This window comes from Struthio camelus, chromosome 13 (assembly GCF_040807025.1).
Source record: "Struthio camelus isolate bStrCam1 chromosome 13, bStrCam1.hap1, whole genome shotgun sequence".
Classification (NCBI taxonomy): domain Eukaryota; kingdom Metazoa; phylum Chordata; class Aves; order Struthioniformes; family Struthionidae; genus Struthio; species Struthio camelus.
The window spans coordinates 17,779,914-17,801,329 of record NC_090954.1 but is presented as its reverse complement, the minus strand read 5'-3'; the positions used below and the strand labels follow the sequence as shown (position 1 = coordinate 17,801,329).

Here is a 21,416-nt window from a genome sequence, read left to right as displayed (position 1 = left end):
AAAATCTGCAAGAAAAGATGTAGAGGGGGCAGGAAGGATGGCTGCTTGGAAAGCCAAAATAATGCTGTGGAAAAAGCTGATGTATTTGCTGGAACCAGAATAAGCCTGCAGAGTAAGCCAAAAGGATGTCTGCTGAAACCAGAGCAAGGCCTGGTCCCCCAAATAAGACGTGCAGCGTCCAAGGTAGACAAATTATTCCTTCTTCTTTTCAGAAGGAGGTACCTCGTCTCCTCAGCAGGCCTCTTTGCCACGCACCGCAGCCGTGTCTCCAGCCCCGTCTCCGTTCGCTTGGGACTGGGCTCCCCGGAGGGACCCAGCCCCGGCTGTCGAGGGACCCGGGGACCAGCAGTGGCTCCGCTGCCGCGCTCAGGCCCCGCGGAGCTGCCCGGGCGGTAGAGCACAGCCCGCGCTGGGCTCGCCCTGGTGCCCCTGCCCCAACACGGTCTTTTAAACACTCCTATCATACTGATTGCTAATTTCCTAATTTATTTTTATATATTTATACATGTAAACGTATCTGGTCTGACATATCACATTCATCTTTCCAAGTACAATGCTGTAGTAATATGCAAGGATACCTGCGAGCTTTGCATATAGTTACTTTAAATTTACTTAGTTCGTAGCCTAAAATGTTATTAAAAATGGAGTATTTCATCAACATACTTTGTGTTTTCCTTTAAAAAATGAAATTAGAACAAACGCGATTAACACCCTTCCCCCCCCGCCAGATCAATACTGACACAAGAACCAGGGAGATAGGATGCATTTGGAAAAACTGCTGTCTCCTAAACAGTCTGGGGATTTAGCCTGAACTGCCTAAGTCTGGAAAGGAAAGAAGGAATGGAAAATCAGTCCTACCAGGAAATAACAATATGCAGATACATGCTGTATTATTCAATGATTTCAGTGCTTGGTACTGTTAGACAAGGAGATGTCTGGAATCTAAACTGTGACCGGAATATCGCAGTGCCGACATAAAGCGTTCCCTTCAGACAGCTCGGGTACCCACTTTTTGTTTCGCAATCAGTATTGTGACCACTCGCATATTATTTTCTCTTGGGAGAAGAATCTACTGAAGGTAACTGAAAAGTGAAAAATAAAAGTTGTAAAACTCCCTTCCCTGATAAAAGTAGGTGCTGTCAGCAGCAGCTGTGCCTACTGAGCAGCTCTGCTATTGAGATTAATAAGCTGACAACAAGAAAAAAATTAAAAGGATAGTGCCGTATGAAGAGGCAGTACAAGTGGGATCAGTGTGTCACATCAAGGTAAAGCTATATAAAAAAAGCTGAATTTAAAAGGCCTCATTCATTTTTGTGGCTTGCGATATGAATTTAGAGGAAATACCAGTTTTTGAGAATTAGCCTGTAATTCTTTCAGCTTTTCTAAGTCTCCAATGATCCTGCAAGCATCAATTTCAGAAAAAGTTGCTCAAAACCAGAAAAAGAAAAAGATCATCATCTGGGTAACATTCTTGTGATGAAACTTGTCACCAAGTCCTGCCAGGTATGTAATTTCGGAAAGGAAGAAAAATGATTCCCGAAGCAGCTTTGGAATAGCCTTAGAACACAATACTGTGAGGATGTTTTCTAATATCTTAACGTTTGGTTATGCAAAACCTAGAGAAAACCTTGAATTAACGGCTGGGTATTCTGCAGGCTCCAAAAATAGCAGCTTACACAAAGTAACCTTTTTTCATCAACTTGAACGCATATATATACAGTGTGAGATTTTATGACAAAAAATGGAAAATGGGAAGATCTAAAGTTTGTAATCAAATTGACTAGTTTCCACTGACAAGAGATCAGTAAGCACAAAATCAGAAAGTAAAAGAAAAATACTAAGGTAAATGATCAGTTCTGTTTCCTGGGGATGCCAACGTTACAGTAAAGATTCATTCTGCAAATATCCCAAGGATTTTCCTGCCTATAAAGCGTTTGCTAAAATGGCACAATCTTAAAGCATGAGAAGTGACATATTTCAGGTAGTGATGCAATCCAAGAACACCTTTATATGAAAACAGACTGTCAAATAACAGTAGAGACTTGCTTTAGATCAGAATTAACCGTATCCAATCTCATCTTGGGCAATGAACTACACAGCGACAATTGGCCCGGGCTGAACAGACCTAACACTTTTACATCTTGCAGTTCTTAATAATAAATACTAAATCCAGGCTGCCAAAATGAAGTCCCAAATAGCGGCAGATACGCGCCACAGAAGCAACAATTAGCCGTGTCTCACGCCTCAGAAATTAGCTCCTAAGTCTTCAGAAGTGAGAACCTCTTTCCGTTCTCTTTTTGGAGAACTTAGGCTTCCGATTGCTTTTCTTTTCAGATCGCCCACTGTTTCACGGTACCCATCCTACCATTTTAGCAAAGCAAGTTAATATGAGTAAAATACCTTCTGAGCATTTCAGAAATGTATCAAAAAGGAAGGAGTATAGACTCCCTATTTTTTACATAATATTTTTGCACTGAACTAATCATGGCGCTACAACCTCTGATTTACTGATGGATAACTTGTCTGCTGCAAGCTTAAATCCAGCTACACCACCTTCTCCTAGAGCTCCAAAGCAGAAGTCCGCCCGCCCTCAGACTCCGCCTGGGACTGGGCTGGTGCTGCACAAGGGGTTAGCCTACATTGGACCCAGCTGCCGGGTCACTTTCTTCCAGCCTCTCCTGAGGGTAGATACAAGAGGCTGTGTGCGATCCAGTACAGCAACCCTAAATGCCCAGAAGGGTCTAATACAAACATAGCATCTCAGAAGCTGTGGCAATCAACCAATTAAAACAACTATATGAGCCTGAGTTACAAGCAGTCCAGCTTCTCCAGCTATATTCCCTGTTTATGGCTATGCAGGCAAGCAAGACCGTTCTATTATTCCAGCCACTTTTGTCATCTTCATTTTTCTTTATACTTAATTTCCTAAAATAAAATAACTTTCCACTCCATTAATGAGAGAGGGCAGCCTCGAGATATTCAAATTTCTGCTCTGTGATATTCTCAGGAGCGTGTGGCATGTCTGAATACCCAGGCTGCTCCGAAGAATGGCGCAGGCAGACAGAGCGGCGAGATGATGGCACGCTTCTGTGAACAGGGACTCCAACACATGCTCCTGTAAACAGCATCACAAGGGCTAATTGTAATTTCTAGGAGATCAGCTCTCCTATTCACAGCACAAGTTAAATACGTTGAGCTTTCCCTATCCCAACTGACAGCAACACAGAATATTTAGAACTGCAGCATGTCAGAAATTCATTTACTTATTTATCTGGCAGGCCTAAGTGCTGCACCTTTCAATTTATATGCACCTGTTTGCCCCCCGGGCATCAAGCTGTTAACATGCACAGAAGAGATTAAAATGAGCTTGCATACTGGATGAAATATAAATTAAAACTATAGCACTGCCAGTCTCGAACTGAGGATTGTTTCCTCAAGATCTCCCAAAACGCACAAATTCAAATGAGTTGCTGTTTATTATTTCAGGAAAGGCGAAACGCATATTTCAGCAGCAACGCACAGTCAATACACCTTACAAGTAAGCCCTCCGTGAGTCTGTGAGTAAAATATGTTATACTAAACTAATACCATTAGCTGTGTGCATAAGAACTGTGCAGATGAATAATAGCCTTCAAAATGGGACACGCGAACAGAGAGATGTCTGTCTTCCAACACTAAGCAAATCAGAGGCTTGCAAGTAGTCTAAACTCAATAGCTCTCAATGTTGTCAGACCAAAAAAAGTCCCTGACACAAAGTCAGTTAAAAACTCTCCTTACCGGCCAAACGCTTTTCTGCTTTCCCCCCTCCAAGGCAGTTGGTTTTTTTGCATATATAAACACAGTAACATCCCATTACACTGGTACAGCCCGATAGTGACCATCCCAAACACAGACTCACTCACAATCTCTGAAACTTGTTTCTCAACGTAGCGAAACTGTAAATTAGCTGTCACGTGAAACGGCCGACCTTCTGCAACGGCCCCTACGTACTTCCAGCAACCATGCAGGGGCATCCTCCTACTGGTGTTTGTCCACTCGACCTACCTGGTCTCCAGCGGCACGTTGCTGTTGAGCACCCAGCTGTCCTGGAGCTGCACGGATTCGGGAGTGGTGGCCAGGTCGTTTGGCGCCGGAGCCGGGGCGTGGATCTGAGTCCGGCGATTGGTGAGGGAATTCCTGTTGAGCGAGTTGGCGGACGAGTGATGATGGGACAGGGAATGGTTGTGCGGAGGAGGGAGGGGTGGCCGCAGCGTTGACTGGCTGTGGTGATTTGAAGGGCCTAAAACAAAAAAGACATACAAATCACAAACGTGTGTGGACACCGTAGTTCTCCCCTGGACTTGCAGCAGACCACCCAATGAAAAGGCAAAACCGGCAACAAAACCCCAAGCCCCACTTCTCAGACAGGAAACCAAGCCTGCTGACCAGCCTTCTGGAAATGCACGGTTAAATCAGATCAGAGATTACAAAACAGTATTTACAGTTTATACATATACACTTGGGATGTGTTAGATTTAAAAGTAGTTAACCTTAAGGATTCACTCTGGAGAAAAGCTCCTCTAAGGAGCAACCACAGCAGGAGCCTAACCCGGCCATTCGGCGCATCCACCCACAGGGACTTTTTTCCTCCCTCTTTCTTGTCAGGGTGTTTCAGGAGATGAATCTTTCTGGATTAAAAATAGTTTTTGAGAAAGTACTCTCTAGTCTTTTATAAAACTGAAACAGAGATCTCAATCTGCTTTCCCTCACTGTCATTTCGCCAATCATCTTCACATGAACTGTATTTGTGCCAGCGAACGATTAAGCTCCAAACACGAAAAGACAGCAACACCACAAGGATGGTTCTGTCACGTCTTTCCGTGAGATCAGCATTTGGCCTGAATTTTTCTATTTAGCAACGCCACAAACACTCCAAAATTTTCAAATTATGCTACTCTCTCAGCTTCTTTCATCGCAAACCGATAAACTGTTTTTTGGAGATAAGGAGGGACATACACACTTTTCTCACTCTTTCAGCACTGATACGTTGGCCCTGATAATGAAAAAGAAAACGTCTTCTGATAAATAGGGCAAGCACCTTAAGTTAAAAAACACACGTGAAGAAAGGAGCAGGCAGAATGAGCAGGTATCACTCCAGCATCAATCACTTTTCCAAAAAGAAACACAGAATGATAAATTAAGTTTAAGGGTAATTCTATATGTCGTGATAATTTAATTTTAATAGAAACAGAAAAAGATCAAGGAAAAACACTGTAAATGGATTATTAACTGCTTGCTTCAGTCACTACATTAAGTTGTAGTTTTCTAGTGAACAATAATTAGAAAAAGTAACATTAGCAAAATTATAATTATAATGATGTATGTTTGTTTTTAGAGACTCTGAAGCACATTTTGCATTTAATGAATCAAACAATAAAAGAAAACATCACCAGGGGAAAATGTTTACAGTAAGATGGATCTGTTTTCATAGGAAACACTGAAGTACAGGAAAACTGTTGAACTGTTCAATTAACTGTAAGTTAATTAAGGCTTACATATATATATATGTGTGTGTGTGTGTGTATATATATATATATATTTTTTTTTTTTTAAATAGAAAAATGCTGCTCAAGGGGGCACTAATCCCATCTGAGAATCAGGCCACACTCCTAGGGACTGAAATAAGTGCGTAATTTCAGGGTTTTGCATTTTGAAGCTACGCTCAGGGGAGCTCCCAGCACCGAGGGGAGCGCTGGGGCTCTCCCGCGAAGCTCTCCGAGAGGAGAGGCACCCGCCTCCCCTCCCGTGCCCGGGGGGACCGCCGCCGCCGGCCTGCCCCCGGCCCAGGCAGCGGGCCGCCAGGAGGCCTGCTCGCAGCGGCCGGCCAGCGCGGCAGCGCCGTCGTTTCCAGAGGGGTCGTTAATCTTCCAAGGTATTTCCGTGGGCCTGGAGAAGCGTAGGTAGACGAGGAAGAAACATACGGGTTTTACCGGGACTACGGAACGATAATAAAAATAAATTCTGCACTGCGTACCCGGTGCTTTAACGCCACACAGCAGTAACTCCTTGGGAGGCGTACCTCCTGAACGCTCGCCCTGTTATAAAGTCAACTGCTTTAAGCCAAAGGAAGCCTTTCACAAACATAGGCCAAGCTTCAGGGCCCTCGCATGTGCTGTTCACCTTGCTAGCCTGGCCTCGGATGTTTATAAAAGGTTTCTTATTTCTTACATAAGCTTGAAAGAGACTGTTCAGCCCAGCAAACTTCACACTTAAACCCCCCGCTTGGCCCTCCTACAACATGAAACGTCTAATCTAGGCTAGGTCGGTCCTGCGCCGTTTCCCACAGCAGGTAGAGTACGACGCAGCAGGAGGAAAATGTGTTTGGACAACATCCACTCGCACAGAAGCTTGAGCAGAGTTATCGTCCTGAAGCCTGTATCCGGGCTTTAAACAGAACGCGTTGATTTGGAACTCAATAAGAGGGTATTTGCGAGTGATAAAATACAAACGCGTGCACTTGTGCTATAAATTACCTCAGGAGACTCATGTGCTTTGTATTTCCGCGACTCAAGTTACTTTTCATGCAGCTTCTCCTTTTGCAAGATAAATAAGGAAAAATCACAACTATATAAACAAAACTGTTTGTTCTGAGCGAAACAGCCGTGCCAGCTATACGCAGACTCTGAACCTTGCAACCGCAGAAACACAGAGGCTGCTCTTAAAAGCGAACCAGCTGCACATCACTAAGGAGGAACAGAATTTCTGTAAGACTGAGCAGGCACAGACTGAATTCTAGTTACTCAGAATTATTTTAAAGTGCCTCAGTACTCACTCCCCACACTGCATACAAAAGGCACTGGGCAAAATATGCTACGCAAAAGTCACTGAACATACACCAGAGCCGCAAAACCTCAGAACGTCTGGCAGAAAATGCATATAACTTTTAATATGGAGTAAGAAAACAAATACCAGTACTGCAGCTTTCATATATATATTATATAGCTTACACATATATTAAAACATAAAAAAGCTCACACGTATATAAAGTATAAATAGAAAGCAGAACGCATACACATACGTATGAGAGCGCTTAGCATGCTTTTTCATAAATCTGTTTTAAACGAACAAAAAGCAGGAGTCTGAACACCGCTGAACTTGCCAGCGATATAAAACTAGATCCCCCTCTGAACGTGTTTGCACCTCTTCCTTACAAGCACCTTTGTCTAAATCAGCTAGTGACCTCAGCAAGCACTATGCGCCAGTCTGTCCATCTCAAAAGTCAGAAAAGTGAATCCCTTGTCCTGTCATAAGACAGTAGCAGTCTAAAGGACTGGCACAGCTTATCTTGCGATATAGTACGCTCCGTGGCCTCCTGCTACTGCTTCGGCATTTGGAAGCCTAAAGATGCAAGTATCTTGATGGGGGTACACATAACTTCGAACATCAGGAAAGAGATTTTATTTTTAATATAGCAGCTCCCAACACACTAGCTTGGCTTGCTGAAAAAAATATTTGAGAAAATCATCCTTTTCTCAAATACTGCATTAACTAGGGATTGTGTCAGAATACACTATCCAATCTCAAACGTTTAGAGTTTAAGGAGAAGTCACTACAAATAACCATGAAAATCAGAGAACTGGAAATCTGAAACACAGGTACCTGCCATGATTTTCTCTTTGCTTCTGATTTTCACAAATAGACAAGCACATCTAATTTGAATGAATTTTGATATGTGCTGAATGTGCCAAGCACTTCTGAAAAAATCAGGGTGTTATGACAAAATAATCAAAATTGGTCAAGGGATAACGCTATGGTCCAAAATATCTGTAGATGTTTCATTTAAGATATGCAAATTGGAAGCTGAGGGAGGAGAAATAACGCGGTAATACAAGTTCTGATCTAAACATCATTGAAATAATCATAAGTTATCCAGTGAACTTACATGGGTTTAATCAGAATCAAAAATACTAAACCAAAGTTCAATAAAAACTGTTTTGCTCTCTTCATTCTTTTTATCTGCTAAAACAATTAAACCAATTAGGCTATGCATAGGGATAAAACAGACCTAAAGAAAGATGCAAAGCAGCACTTGGTCCCTTAACTAAAAGCCTGAACAAAATTCAACCACTACTGCTTTCTTTTGGACCTTGGGAGTGGCTGTACTGTTACAACCCTCACAACAGTCTTGTTCCAACACCAGCCAAGGCATCTCGGTGACTGGAGACTCGCCATGGACCTCAGCGTTACAGCTACATCAGAAACTGCTGTATGCTCTGGCCAACACATAGCCAAATGCTACTTCTCAGTTATTTTTGCGGTTCAAACGTTGCACCGTACCCAGAGTGAAGCTAACACCCTGACCTGCTTTGACACTGTCAAATTATTTTCCAAGATCTTCCCACAGTTTCGTACACTCACTTTACACATGCACTAAGCCTATGCAGCGCAAAGATCCAAGAGGAACCAGCTGATCTGCCACCTCCGAGCTTAACTTCAAAGCAGCATCGGCAGCATCTCTAATCTAAGCAGAGCAATCTCTTCCCTGTATCCAGGTTCTCTCTCGATATTACAATCTGCGTTCCTTTTTCAAAGTATCTTAGTTGTGCTGAATTATTCTCTTTATCGTGATTAAATGCTGGAGAGACATGTAAACACCTCCTCAACAATCCTCAGCACAAAAGAACTAAAAGAAAAAAACCCGCAAACATATTATTGTTCTGAAACGAGTAAAGATGCAACTATTTCCTTATACATACAAGCAATACAAGTATCAAACATAAAAAGATAATGAAACTGATGCATTGAAAGATTAAATGAATGAGCTAAGACCACAGAAAATACTCGTTATCCATTGTTAGAGCCCTAGTCGTCAGTCTTCCTCGTTCTGTATGCAGACACCTCTACCATAGTGTTTTCTTCAAGCAGACTGCATCGTCTACTACCACAGTGAGAAACAGGATTTTCACAGAACCACGGGTCACCTTCCAAGATGCATTCAGCTTCAAAGTCAGACCACACTGCTCAGAGTCGGGAAGAAAAGGAAGCACTGAAGTACCCAGGAATACAACGCGGTATCGCAAGAAGCTGCGGCCTCAGAGGCCAACTTACACCCTGGAAGTTCATTCTTAATTTAAGTTTGGAGGTGGCTTTTAGGGGAGGCTGAGGTGGAGAGGGGTTTCCTTGCCAATAATATGGATCCTATTTTATGCTGACTAATTCAGTCTTTTTGTTTAATTCTCCAAATTATTTTGTGCAAGGTCAAAGTTTAAATGAAATCTAAATGTTCTGAAAATGTCCTTTTTTGTTCACAAGTTTTTATAGCATTTTGAGGCTAGAATGACTGGCAGTCATTAGAAGTCAGTAGAAGTGTGGTACAAGTCCTAAGTCACTGAGCAGTCTCTGCCAGTGCACTGCAGCCACCTCTTCAGCCCAATGACAGAGTAGAAAATTAAATGTTCCTGTGGCAAAAAAAAAAAAAATGTACAAAACAAACTAGTTACCCACCATATCCAGATAATCACAGAGAAGGGGCAAGGTGGTTGAATGGATAAATTATTAGTCTAGGACTCTGTCCTGCTTTCCAGACCTCACTGTGACTGAGGCACCCCCTAGCATGATTGCAGACAAATCCCTTGCTGTCTATACGCTTCTCTTGTCCTTTGCACAACTGTTGAACGTAAATTACCTTTGCACTTAAAAGGTGACCAGATAGTACTGCAGGATGAGCCAGTCAACTGCTCGGCAGCTGTGGCTCCACATCTGCAGGGCACAGGTTCATCTCCCCGAGGCAGAGGGAGAACCACCCAAGGTAACCGCTAGGCCGGGCTGTTGCTGAGTGCGCACAGCGCGACTGCTGCTCCCTCCCACGCTGGCAATCAGGGGCGCCGAGACGCTTCGCGCAGACGCGTCCAGGAAGCTGCAGACACAACCAGCTGGGCTGAAGCAGGATCATCAGCATTGCTCTCAGCATTGCTGCGGCCCCCAAAATGGCAGATCTGGTCTTTGTGCCAGATGGCTTGTGGAAAAAGTGCTGTGGATCCTTACGTGACAGGATAAGATGCTGCAGCCTCCTTCAGGAGCCCAGCCTGATGGACGACACGTATATAACCAATTTCCTTAAGCGAAAGTCACGTAATAGTTAAAAGCCACTGTCCTACAAAACAGTATCATCAGAGAGACCATGCTCTGTTTATATCTGCTCAAATCATTGCTGAAATAGGCATTATCTCACTGCATGAGGTGCACGGGCCGTACGAAACAATGCCTAGTCAATGGCAGAGTGCATCACTTCCTAATAATGTTTTACGTGGACATGACACCCTGAGAGACAGCGATTTTTACAAAGCTATTATTCCCATTTTTAAGCATCAGAAAAATGAGCCACAGAGAGGTTAAAGAATAATTTGTCCAATTAAAAATAAAATAAAATCAATGCATTGCACATCTTTTCCAGTCAACCTCCTCAATTATATTTTCCCATAATGAGACACGTATAAAACATATTTCAGAGAGACTATAGAGTGTTATTCATCTTCTTTAACCTACTTGTATTATTTTTGCCTGTTGTTCAAGAAAAATTGTATTCTCACTGTGGTGCTCTTCCACTGGCTTCCACTGTTTACAGTATTACCCCTTCAACACAAAGAAAGCATCAAACAAATAATTATAGCTTTTCCTTTTGAATAAACCTCCTAATAATCAAAGGGTGGAAATCAATTCTGAGGTCTACCAATCATTACTGTGAAGACTAACCGACATATGTTGGTAAATGCAAGGTTCCTGGAACAATTTGATTTCAAAGCTCCTGGGAAGACCGAGTTATTTATTATCTAGGTGACCTGCTTCCCAAAACGTAGAAGAGGAAAAAATAAAAACTGTAGACTATATGGAAAAGAGGAATGTTGCATAATGCTATGGCAAACAAAAGCAGATATAATGCAATGTATATGTCACGTCAAATCAGACTTTTCAAAAGGTTATTTCTCGTTTTAAAAGCAGGCAAGACACAAATAATTACAAGCAAGAAACAAGTATTTGTCTACCTCCTCTAGGGAGCAGAAAGCTGCAAGTACTACACGACTGGCATTTCTTCCATAGGCAGTGGCATTCATTTTTAATTCATTATTAGTTATGGGAGAAAAATAAAGCCACAAGCCATTGGAGAAGGAAGTCCTATAAAAGTTGCCTGATTTTTCAAGGTCCTGGAGATTTAACTTCAATTACCATCAACAACAGATTCTGTTACTTGGAAGATGAAACCATGGGTTAAAGAGTAGAAATCAAGGGCACCGTAAAGCGGTATATGCAAGCCTTCACACCTTTCATAGCTCAGCAACAAACGAGCCAACAGTAGGCCTGCAGTTCTTATGAAAGCTTTTAATTAGAGCTCTTCCTGCGTGCAGAACAGCCGCCCCCCACCCCCAGTCACACACAAAACCCCACCAAAATCTCTACTAGGGAATTCCAGCTATGAAAATAAGCAGGCTTTGTCCCTGGGTGCTGCAGTTGTGACCTAACTCCTCAAAATAGGACGTGCGGTGAGCGGCTTTCAGGGCTCCATCCGAACGCCCATAATTGACACCCTCCTCGCTGTGCAGCTGCGTAACACAACGCGCTCCCCGACCTCAACGTCTTAGAAACGAAGGGAAAACCAAGACGCAATGAATGCCAGCAGGCGCTGTCCGAGGAAACGGAGGACGTCTGCGTGTGGACAGACAGTCGTAAGCTCAGCTCAGCCGACCGCCGGGCAGCAGGTGCAGAGCAGTGCTGGGGGAACCGTGTCCTAGCCTGACCCCGTGCCGTGCTGGAGCGAACGCCGGAGGAGCGACGCGCGCTAGCGCCAGCCCACGCCGCACAGACCTGGCCAAATGGCCTACGGCTGCAGTGGGCTTTCGTCCAGCCAGGCCCGCGACCAGGAGGAATTGACGGCCTAACACCGTTGGGAAGAGGCACCCAAGGAGCTCCTGCTGTCCAGCAAGACCCTCCCTCGCACCACATCAAAGAGCCAACTACTGTTGCATTTACCATCAATGAATTTACTAGAGCCTAGAAAAATGCTCTCTAGTAAAGTAAGAAAAGTAGTAGCCAACTGGAAACTCTGACTAGCTGAAGATAACGAAATAAGCGCTGTCTTGCTTAAACAAAGCGTTAACGACAGCTCACAGAAAAATTTTATCAAGATAGTATACCTCAGTCAGAAACAGGCTGTTTTGTTTTGCTTTAAATAAAATTCCCCTGCCTAATCCCTTACTCATCACTGAAAAGAAAATACGCTCACTACTCATCTGCTGGGACCCTGCCACTAGCTTCCCTGACCTCCTCTGCCCATTTTATGCAGGCTGCCTTTGATATCACAGTTACAATGCCACTGCAAGCTTTGGGCTCCCGCTTAAAATAGGCACTATTCTTACCTCTTCAACATGAAAAAGGCAATACTTAAATATCAGAATTTAAAACCAGAAGAGATTGTTCAGTCCTACTGGCAAACAACCTACCTAAGCTGTCCAACAGTACCAGAACAAACAAAAAGCTTTTTAAAGCCTAACAGCCCCTGGCAGTGCTACTTGGTCTAGTGTCAAGGGGACAGCGAGTACCACGATTCCACCCGTTATCTATATGGCGTGCGTTTCTGAAAGAACGGCTTCATCCAACTTACTCAGATCAGCATCTTCTTTACGTGCCCTTCTTTGTTTTTCAGAGGAGACCAGAAATGCAAAGCCACTCAAGCAAGGAGCCATAGAAATATGGCATTAATATAAGCCATGAGGGAACCAATTCCATTTTCTACTTTAGGCACAAAAGTGGCCATGAATTATGCAGCATTTCTTCCTTCTGAATGCCTGTGTGAGAACACCACATAGTCCTAAATGGAGTTTAGTATTGTGAAAAAAGAGTGGAAGACAGGTGCAACGCTGCATTCATGATACTGACAGTAGCAATACCAAAGAAGAGTTTAAAAACTCTTCTTGACAATGACTACCACTTAATCCAATTAAAGACATAGGAGAGGCTAGACAGCAATTAAAGACTAAGATTGCAGTTTGGCCAAAACCTCTGGATTAGTATCTGCAGCCTTGCAAAAATTGCTAACAGCTTTTTTTTACGGATGACAAGTAATCAAAATCTATGCTTCAAACCTCCGCTTAAAAAAAGGGTAGATTGCTTAAATCCTTTAGACAGAAAAGGTTCATGGCAGTTAAAGCCATAACGTCAGAGATAAGCTTCAGAAAACCCACAGGCCAACAAGCAACGTTTTTTGACGCTGAAGTTGACTTTCGAGATCGAGGCAAGAAAAGGAGATAAGGATTCAAAGGCAAGCCAGAGGAGCCTGCTTCCAGGAGACATGACGGCAAGGCAGAAGTCAACCGAAATGAAGGAAAGACACATTAAAAACTTAGGCCCTTGAAGTAGCATGATAGTAGTCTTCTACACAGAAAGGAAGCTTCTTACTGATCTCTTTTTAAGTTTACACGTAGATTAGTTAAGTAACTTGGCACAATACGAGCAGATCAGAGCAGCAGGGAGCGGGACCCCTACTTCTATCCCGTACGCTCTTTGGGATGCAGGGGAGTGGTGGTGCAACTTTGGACTATATGTCATTTGGTACCCCTGGATCAAAAGTCCCCAGCAGACACAGGGCTTGATACCATCTAAAGAATCAGTCGTTTCCATCCCTCGTGTCCCCATTAGGAGAGAAAGCACATTTGCATCAAAGCATCTGATTTAGTTCTCCCTGAAAGAAATCTCACTTGTGCATACTGCCATTTCTCTTCAGTTTTTCAGTTAGGCAACTGAGCAAGTTGTTTCAAAAGTGCACTACCACTCCAACACAAAATGCTAATGTACACACAGCCAAACCAACTCAAGAGTCTTGTTCAGATGTTACTGCCTTAAAGTTTGTTACTAACCTATCAGTTAACTTAGGTTTCACACAATGAAAATTCACAAGAATAGTAATTAGTACCCACTGAGAAAGACTGCAACATTTTGATTCATCTTTCTTTTTAAATGAATGAGATGTTTACTGGCTGTTTTAGTCTGTAATTAACACTTGGAATCTATAGGATCAACTAGCAACTACGAGGACTATCAGTTTGGCAAAATACTAATAACTTAATAGATATTGGTTGCAATTCTGTATTTGAAAAGTCCAATAAGATCACCTTGGTCTGATACCAAAACTGTAATACACATCTGCCCACGTTGATTCCTCATCGCTACCTACAGAGAGACGTTCACCACCCAGGTTGATGTGAAAGGGCTTTTCTGCAAGGCCCTTAATCAACTTAACTTTGGAAGCAACGCCCAGAAACGGAGAGGTCAAGCTTGCGAAATTCCCAAACACTATGTCATTGCCAGTAAATTAGAGCTGTCTATAGTTTCAGGTAGTGAGATATTTATTAGGCATCCCTACTTACACAGAAGGAACCAAACAAACATAAAATAATTTAAAAAATAAGGCTTATTTAGCTAAAGCCTTGCCATTAGATATTTGTCACTCTATATGCCAACAAAACTAAAGATTTTTTTAAATCTCTCTCGTTCAATAGAAATGTTTTAAATTAAGATATGCACCAATTTTTTAGTGATTTCTGTGCTGTCTGCATGCGTGAAAGTTTTCCATTCACACTTACTTATCAACACAGGCAACTTCACTAACAAGGAAAATCATCATGACAACAAAGAATCAAACTGCAGCTTTGAGAACATTATCACAGGTATGGGTACAGGCATATGACACCTGCATCTGGAATAAGAACGATCTGTGGGCAAACACAGTTCTCAAAAATAGGGTTAGCTTTGACAGATTCACAGGAGCAGATGGACGCTCAGGTAACAAAGATTTTACTTCAAATCAGCGTTTCCCAAAGGGATATTCACACACAAATGAAGACATGAGATGTTACAATGAATAGCAAAACATGGTATGCAAAGGGTTCATAAAAATAAGTAAACCTTTACTCTCCCAGAGTAGACGTGTGTAATTCTTACCTGCCCAATATGCACGCAGACACTATTTTAAGTAAATTGTCTCGATCAACACTAACAATCTATACAACAATAATGATAATACTTAGTGTTCTTTAAAATATCTGCCCCTGTGTTTTCCTTAGTGCTTCATAAATGTTTATGAAGTCTTACAAGGTCTATCAAATAAGGATAATATCAAAATTACATAGGCACATAAACTGGAACACATATATGCTAATGAATTAATATCAAATTGTGTGACAGATGCCTAGCCCCTTGTTTCCATCCTGGTCTTATTCTTCTAAGAACAGGCCTTCCTCCCTCAAGGAGGGAAAGAGAATTCTCCGTGTAGCTGTATGCTGTTTTTTTATTCACTGAGATTCCACAAAACTCTGAATTTATTCAGATTATTAAATTATTCATCAGTGATAAGACAATTAAGAAGCAAACTAAAGAGGGAGTGGAAGCGTGGTCCTGAGGGAGAACAGCTGGTCCTCTGTTTAAAGTTCATTTTGGCAGCAAAACATCGGCCAAACAAAGGCAACCTGCTGCTAAGGCAGCCTCAGAGTCAAAATTAGGAGCAAGTGACAAAGAAAGATTCACGTGAACACTAAGGCGGTTATAAGGTGCAAGCGTGTGGCTGCTCTAAGCTGCATATCTCTAGCTTTTGGCAAAATGGTGCCGTGATTGCGCTCTGGGCAATAGCTGCCTCAGCCACTGGCCGACTTTGTGCTGCTTTGCCAAATTACTTTGAAGTAAACTTAGAAGTCACGGAAAGGTGGTGTTACTTGCACTGAACAAACAACTCTTAGCTGGACACCGAATCAATGGTGAGGGTAGTTCTGGTGCCTACCTATAATTTTGATCACGTTGCCCTTAATTACTCTGCCTCAGTTCCAGATTCCTTGCTTCTCAAATATAGAAGTACGCTGCAGCTCTTGAAGGGGCGTCGGATTTGTAAACGCAGGAAAGCTTCCTGAGCTTTCTGACACCTTCTCAGTAGGAGATAGTGTAGAAATGCCAAACGCGAGTATTGCCCAACAGCACAGTGGACAGCAACCGATGATGAGAAATCGATATTCCACCTTTGCCTTTTTTTATGGAGCAGGCTGCTGAAAAGGGAACTGTTAGATGTTAAAGATACAGAAAGTCTTTCAGAGTTTGAAAAGAGAAGAAAAATGAATGAGAAAGGGAAGAGAAAGACAGCGAGCTGGTTCAGTGTCTTTCATGGAGTAAGACAGCACATACACTAGTACAGCACCGTTCTGCTCTAACAAGACTGTTCCCTAAGTGCCAGGGCTCGTACTCCCTACCTTCTGTCAGGGTGCCTGAAAAACACATCGTTACATCCCATTGCTCCATTTCTCCTCATCCCCGTTCTTTTCTGCTACCTACTATTGGTAGTTTGTGCTTTTCCTCATACTTTCCTCTTGTAGTTTTTAATTTCTTTTCTTGTCCTGCCACCTCAGTGTTGCTGAGCCTGCACAGTTCACAAGATTTTAACCCTGAACTCATCTTCCTTTACAGTCTATCCTCAAAGACATCCATCTTAAACTCATATTACAAAAATCTCATCTCTCGGCACAGCATCACAAGGGACTGACTTATTTGCCTAATTCCACTGCTGAAATACATAATTGGTGACGTGTATGATTTCCGTTCTTAAGAGACTAGCCTTAAAACAGGTCTGCAGCAAAAAAACTTTCCGTAGTATCTGCTGAAACAGGAAATTCCCACTCACCGGCACCCCTTGTTCTATGTGTTTGAGAAACTTATTCAAATAACATAAAGGTCCATAATATGTTAGTGAAATTGAACTGCAAAATTGGGCACTTGATCTTCATTTCATGCAATCTTACTTCCTAGTTTGCAAAAACACTGCTAAGAACTTTCCTCTCTAAATGCCATCCTTTTCTTTCCCACATTTCCCCATGCTCCTGGAGTATTTTACAGCTGGAAGCGGTATGATACACTAGCTTTTCTCCTAATCCCATCATTCTGCTTTAAATTGTTAGTCAGTCAGTCTTTCTTGCATAAGACTCATACGTTTTGCGTTAACAGGCAGAAATCCTGATATCCTTGTATAACACCAGCACAAGCTGAACATTAGTCTCAGCCTGTTTCAAAACCTGATTCATTACATAAACTGTGATAAATGCAATTCACCCTCCTCCTCCTCCTCTTTTTTTTTTTTTACTCTAGTCTTTCTGTACCTATTTATTCACCAGGTTTAGTTCAGTTTCACATTGGCACATTTTAGCATTCACATTATTTTAGCCTTTCCTACTGCTCCAGATACGTCATACTAAAGTGGGTTTTGCATAAAAAGAAATGGCATGCTACACTCTCTACAACATTTATAGGACCGAGTTATAAATACTGCAGATGATGCTCTAGATAGGAACTGAAGTGATGCAAATTTCGGCTCTTCAAATGAACAGCGGGGAGTTTTCAGATTAAGTTTGCATCTGAATTATACTAATTTACCTTAATCTAAGAAAAAGGACTGTATAACAATGAGCTACATGACCACTCTGTTTCATAACACATCAATAATTATTACCAATAATTATTATTACTTGCAATACACTGAGCAACAGCATTTTTGAGCTGTTCTCATGCATTTCTGTGTTGACAAACAATAGCCGTATGCCTCACTTCTCTATCCAAACACAGACAGATACCTACATTAACTTAAAAAGTTTTTACTTGCTTTTCATCCACCTTTTCTGCAATCTCAGAAAACTCAGTATGTGACCCCATAACAGCTCTGTGGCCTGTTAACTTCTAGGAGTTTCACACAAGATAGCCTGGGAAGACAGCAGGCACACGCAACAGGGGGAATTTCCAAAATGATGGAATTTAGACATATCAGCTTAACAACTTCTTATGTATACACAGATATGGGGATATACACAGGCACTAGGTATTCAGAAATATACAGGACAACGGCAGGATATACAAATAGGATTCCTACCTGTTCAGGAACAAGCACTGAACAGGTGAAGCAAACAAATCCTGCCAGACTTAAGCCGGGCTCCCGGCAGGCTCATCACCCAGTTCTGGGCCGAGCGTCGGGAACCAGCCCGTCGAGGGGCAGGTACAGGATACCCTCACGGCCCCGGACAGCGTCAGGCCCAGATGGCTCATAGCCGCAGAGGCAGCGAGTGCAAGACCAAAGCGCTGGTGCCAGGAGCGGGAGGACAAGAGTGAGATGGCGACGGTAGCAGGGCGGCAGCCTGCACCAGGGGCAGAGCACGGCAACTTTCTCAAGTGAGAGTTAGCTACAAAAAGCCTGGAAACCTCAAATGTTAGAAGAGGATGAAAGAAAAAGATGGAGAGCTCCTCCGTGACACTCTGCATTTTTTGATCAGGTAAGATTCAAGATGCAGCAAAAAAAGGAGGAAACGAGCTGCCAAGCACAGGACAACAGAACTGCAGCAGGACGAAGAACGCAGTAGTGAACAGGGTAAACTGTAACTGCGTGCTTAAAGCTTACCTTAGACATATGCGTACTTGCAATTACTTCAAAATACACACTCGTTTTTAGCAGATTTCTGTGGCACGCTCAGCCTGAAGGCCGGACCTCGGGCCAAGTTACAGAACGGTTAAGGGAGGTGGGCAAGCCGCCTGGCAGCGCGCTGGGGCTCCGCGGGCTCGCAGGTCTCCAGCTCCTCGAGTTACGTTGCTACTGCACCGCTTTGACAGCGGAGCAGACGCAGCTTGTGTCACGCACACCTCTTTCCCTTAGTCCTAACAGTATTATCAGGTTTTCAAATCTACAGATGTTTCTCGGAAGACCTATGGCATACACTTCTTACACCTTAGTATTATTTCGGGCGGGTTAAAAACAGTAAACCGCAGACTGCAAAACTGTAATACAGTGAACAATTAAGAAGATAATTATTTTCACGGATTCATCATTTTCTCAACCCCGTAACTTTTTCAAATCTAAATTACTTTTCTTTATCGAGAAGGAGTAGTTTCTGCAAAAATTACTTCTGCTAAGAAAAAAAAAAAGTCTTCAGTCATGTTAAAGACATGTCTTAATCCTGTCACCTAAACATACCATTTGAAGAGTCACCCCCATTCAGAGCAAAGACACAACGAAACTGATCCTTTTATGTCCTCGATGCTCTTCAAAAAATCAAAATTGCTATTTCCTACATTAATGTAAACAGATCTGAGCGCGTCTGCTCTTTACACATTAACAATTAATATGGATCCTGCTTATAGACATCTGTAATGCTTTGGGCTATATTTTATGGTGAGATAACTGTCATTTTGATACTCGGTGCAGAAAAAAGATAGAAAGACAGAGTTGAACTGTTCGCTCATGCTCCTGTCTAAGGGACAACACTCTCATCTTGTTACAAAATATTGCCGCAAGCAATAGAAAGTTTCATAAATCTTTTTCTACCAGTGTTGTCAAGTGTCTATTTTTGCCTGTGGCTAGATGTGATTATAATCTGTTTTCACCATACAAGAAAACAAAGTGATCTAGAATATAATGACTGGGGAACATTTTGGAGCCCTCCTGAGCTGCAGAATATTTCCAGCTGCTAACAGAGCTGATAACGGACTTAACAGAGCTAATGATTTCTAATACCACTAAGGCTAGGCTATTTTCACAGTGGGTAAATAATGACTCTTTTGTTTTGGAAATAGTTAAGGAGTCATGTAGATGTTTGATAAGTACATGATACAGTATAAATGCAGCAATATTTGGGTAACTAATGGTGGATTACACCATAGCTGGAAGGTAATAGACTTCTGCTTCCTTTTAAAGGACTTAAAAGTTTATAACCCTTCTAACATCACCGTGACAGCAAAGAGATTTCACTGTAAACAATTACAAGTAATGTTTTAATCTAAGCATAAAAAAGGCGTCCATTTGTTTCAGTGCAACGCGCTCTCATTTTTATGTCGGTAATTAATATTCCTAATCCTCACTAGAAATAAAATAAAAAAACTAATTGCATAGTAAAAGAAATTTTCTTGAGGGTTGAACGTAAAAACAGCAGCAATAAGGTAAACTATGACTACCATATAAACCTATAGTATTTTACTTGCTTGTGTCTGCATGCTTTGGATAAGCATTACCAACGCTGACTCCCCTTCCTCCTTTCCCAGCGCGTAGTCTACGTCTCCACTCAAAGGCATGTCCCTCCGCTGCGGGGGACCTCGCTCAGTACGCTTGAAGACTTCTTCCAGTTCTTTGTTCTCATGAAATTCTATACAAAAAGCTTCCTGTCGTAAAATACATCTCTCCTCCCTCCTCCTCCTCGCCAGAAATTACATACGTATATATGTTGTATATACAAACTTTCTAACTTCCCTTAAAAAAAAAATCTGGACCCTATGTCACGTAACTACCACAGGTTTGCAGTAGCTCAAGCTGCGATTTAGGCAGAACACCACCTAATTGCGGTTTGGCATTTTACCCTCGCTCTCTGTAGCGGTCTCCAAAGCCTGCATCCCGCGCCCCCCTCCTTTCACGCCCGGCTTTCCATGCCCCATGCTTGCTTCGCCGCCTGAAGCCTCCAACCACACCGCGGCCCTGTCGGTGCTGGGCAGGACACGGCTTATCTCAGGGAAAATCCCAGCGGCAGCAAGAACCTCCCAGACAAGACAGGCGCTCAGTAAAGCGGGTGCACAATCCAAAGAGGCAGAAAAGTAGGAGAGGAACGAGCACCAGTTTTAAGCAAAAGGCACTGCAAACTGTACGCTGTTCAAAGCGTAGCCATTAGCAGAGAGTTTTACCGTCACCTGAGCTGTCTGAGCTGTATTCTTTAACAAACTGGATACCTCAAAGGGGTCGTATTTTTGCACGCTCTGTGTTCCTGTGTTAGTCAAAACTGATGGCAACAAGCTGCTTATAACCCAACTTCTCAACAAGCAGACAGACGAGACATCGTATTTCTGATGAAGGAAATAAAGTAAGATTTAAAGGAAATAACTCAAGCTAGACAGAGCTCCTAAAATCAAAATGAAAGAAATAAAAATATCTGACATGGCACAAACAGATGATCATAAATGCGTAACATAACAAAATAGCAGCCACCCATTATAACCTTCATCGGTTTTAGGAAAGCCTAGGACAACCTCCGCAAGGTATCTGATTCATTTTCAAATACCTTGAAACGTTACAAGAAACGAGCACAAAAATTTTAGTTCACCAAGCAGTATTTCAAGGTACAGCTTCAGCATTTAAACATTTAAATTGCAATCTTAAGCCAGGAGTCTAACACAGCTGCTGGTGTCAAAAGAGAACACACTCTCTTCTCTTGTTTGTCGCTGCCATTGATTTCATTACGAGGAGAAATCCACATAGTGCAAAACCAGAAATATTTTATGGCCTAAGAGCTAACAGTAGTTTTGGTTGTGCCGGTGATATAGCAGATCTAAATAAAAGTCAAACATGCAAGGAACACAAAATAACAAATAAATAAGATTAAACATTGTGA

General features: G+C 42.4%; 1 protein-coding gene across 4 annotated transcripts in view; it reads right to left on the bottom strand.

Annotated features, from left to right (window-relative positions):
* Nucleotides 1–21,416, bottom strand: part of TENM2 (teneurin transmembrane protein 2) — a 692,618-nt gene that overhangs the window by 182,191 nt on the left and 489,011 nt on the right. For all 4 annotated transcript variants that reach the window (XM_068959701.1, XM_068959700.1, XM_068959703.1 and 1 more), the window contains one exon: nt 4,045–4,279. In XM_068959701.1, the coding sequence (XP_068815802.1) occupies nt 4,045–4,279 (235 nt within the window). The remainder of the gene's footprint in view (nt 1–4,044; nt 4,280–21,416) is intronic.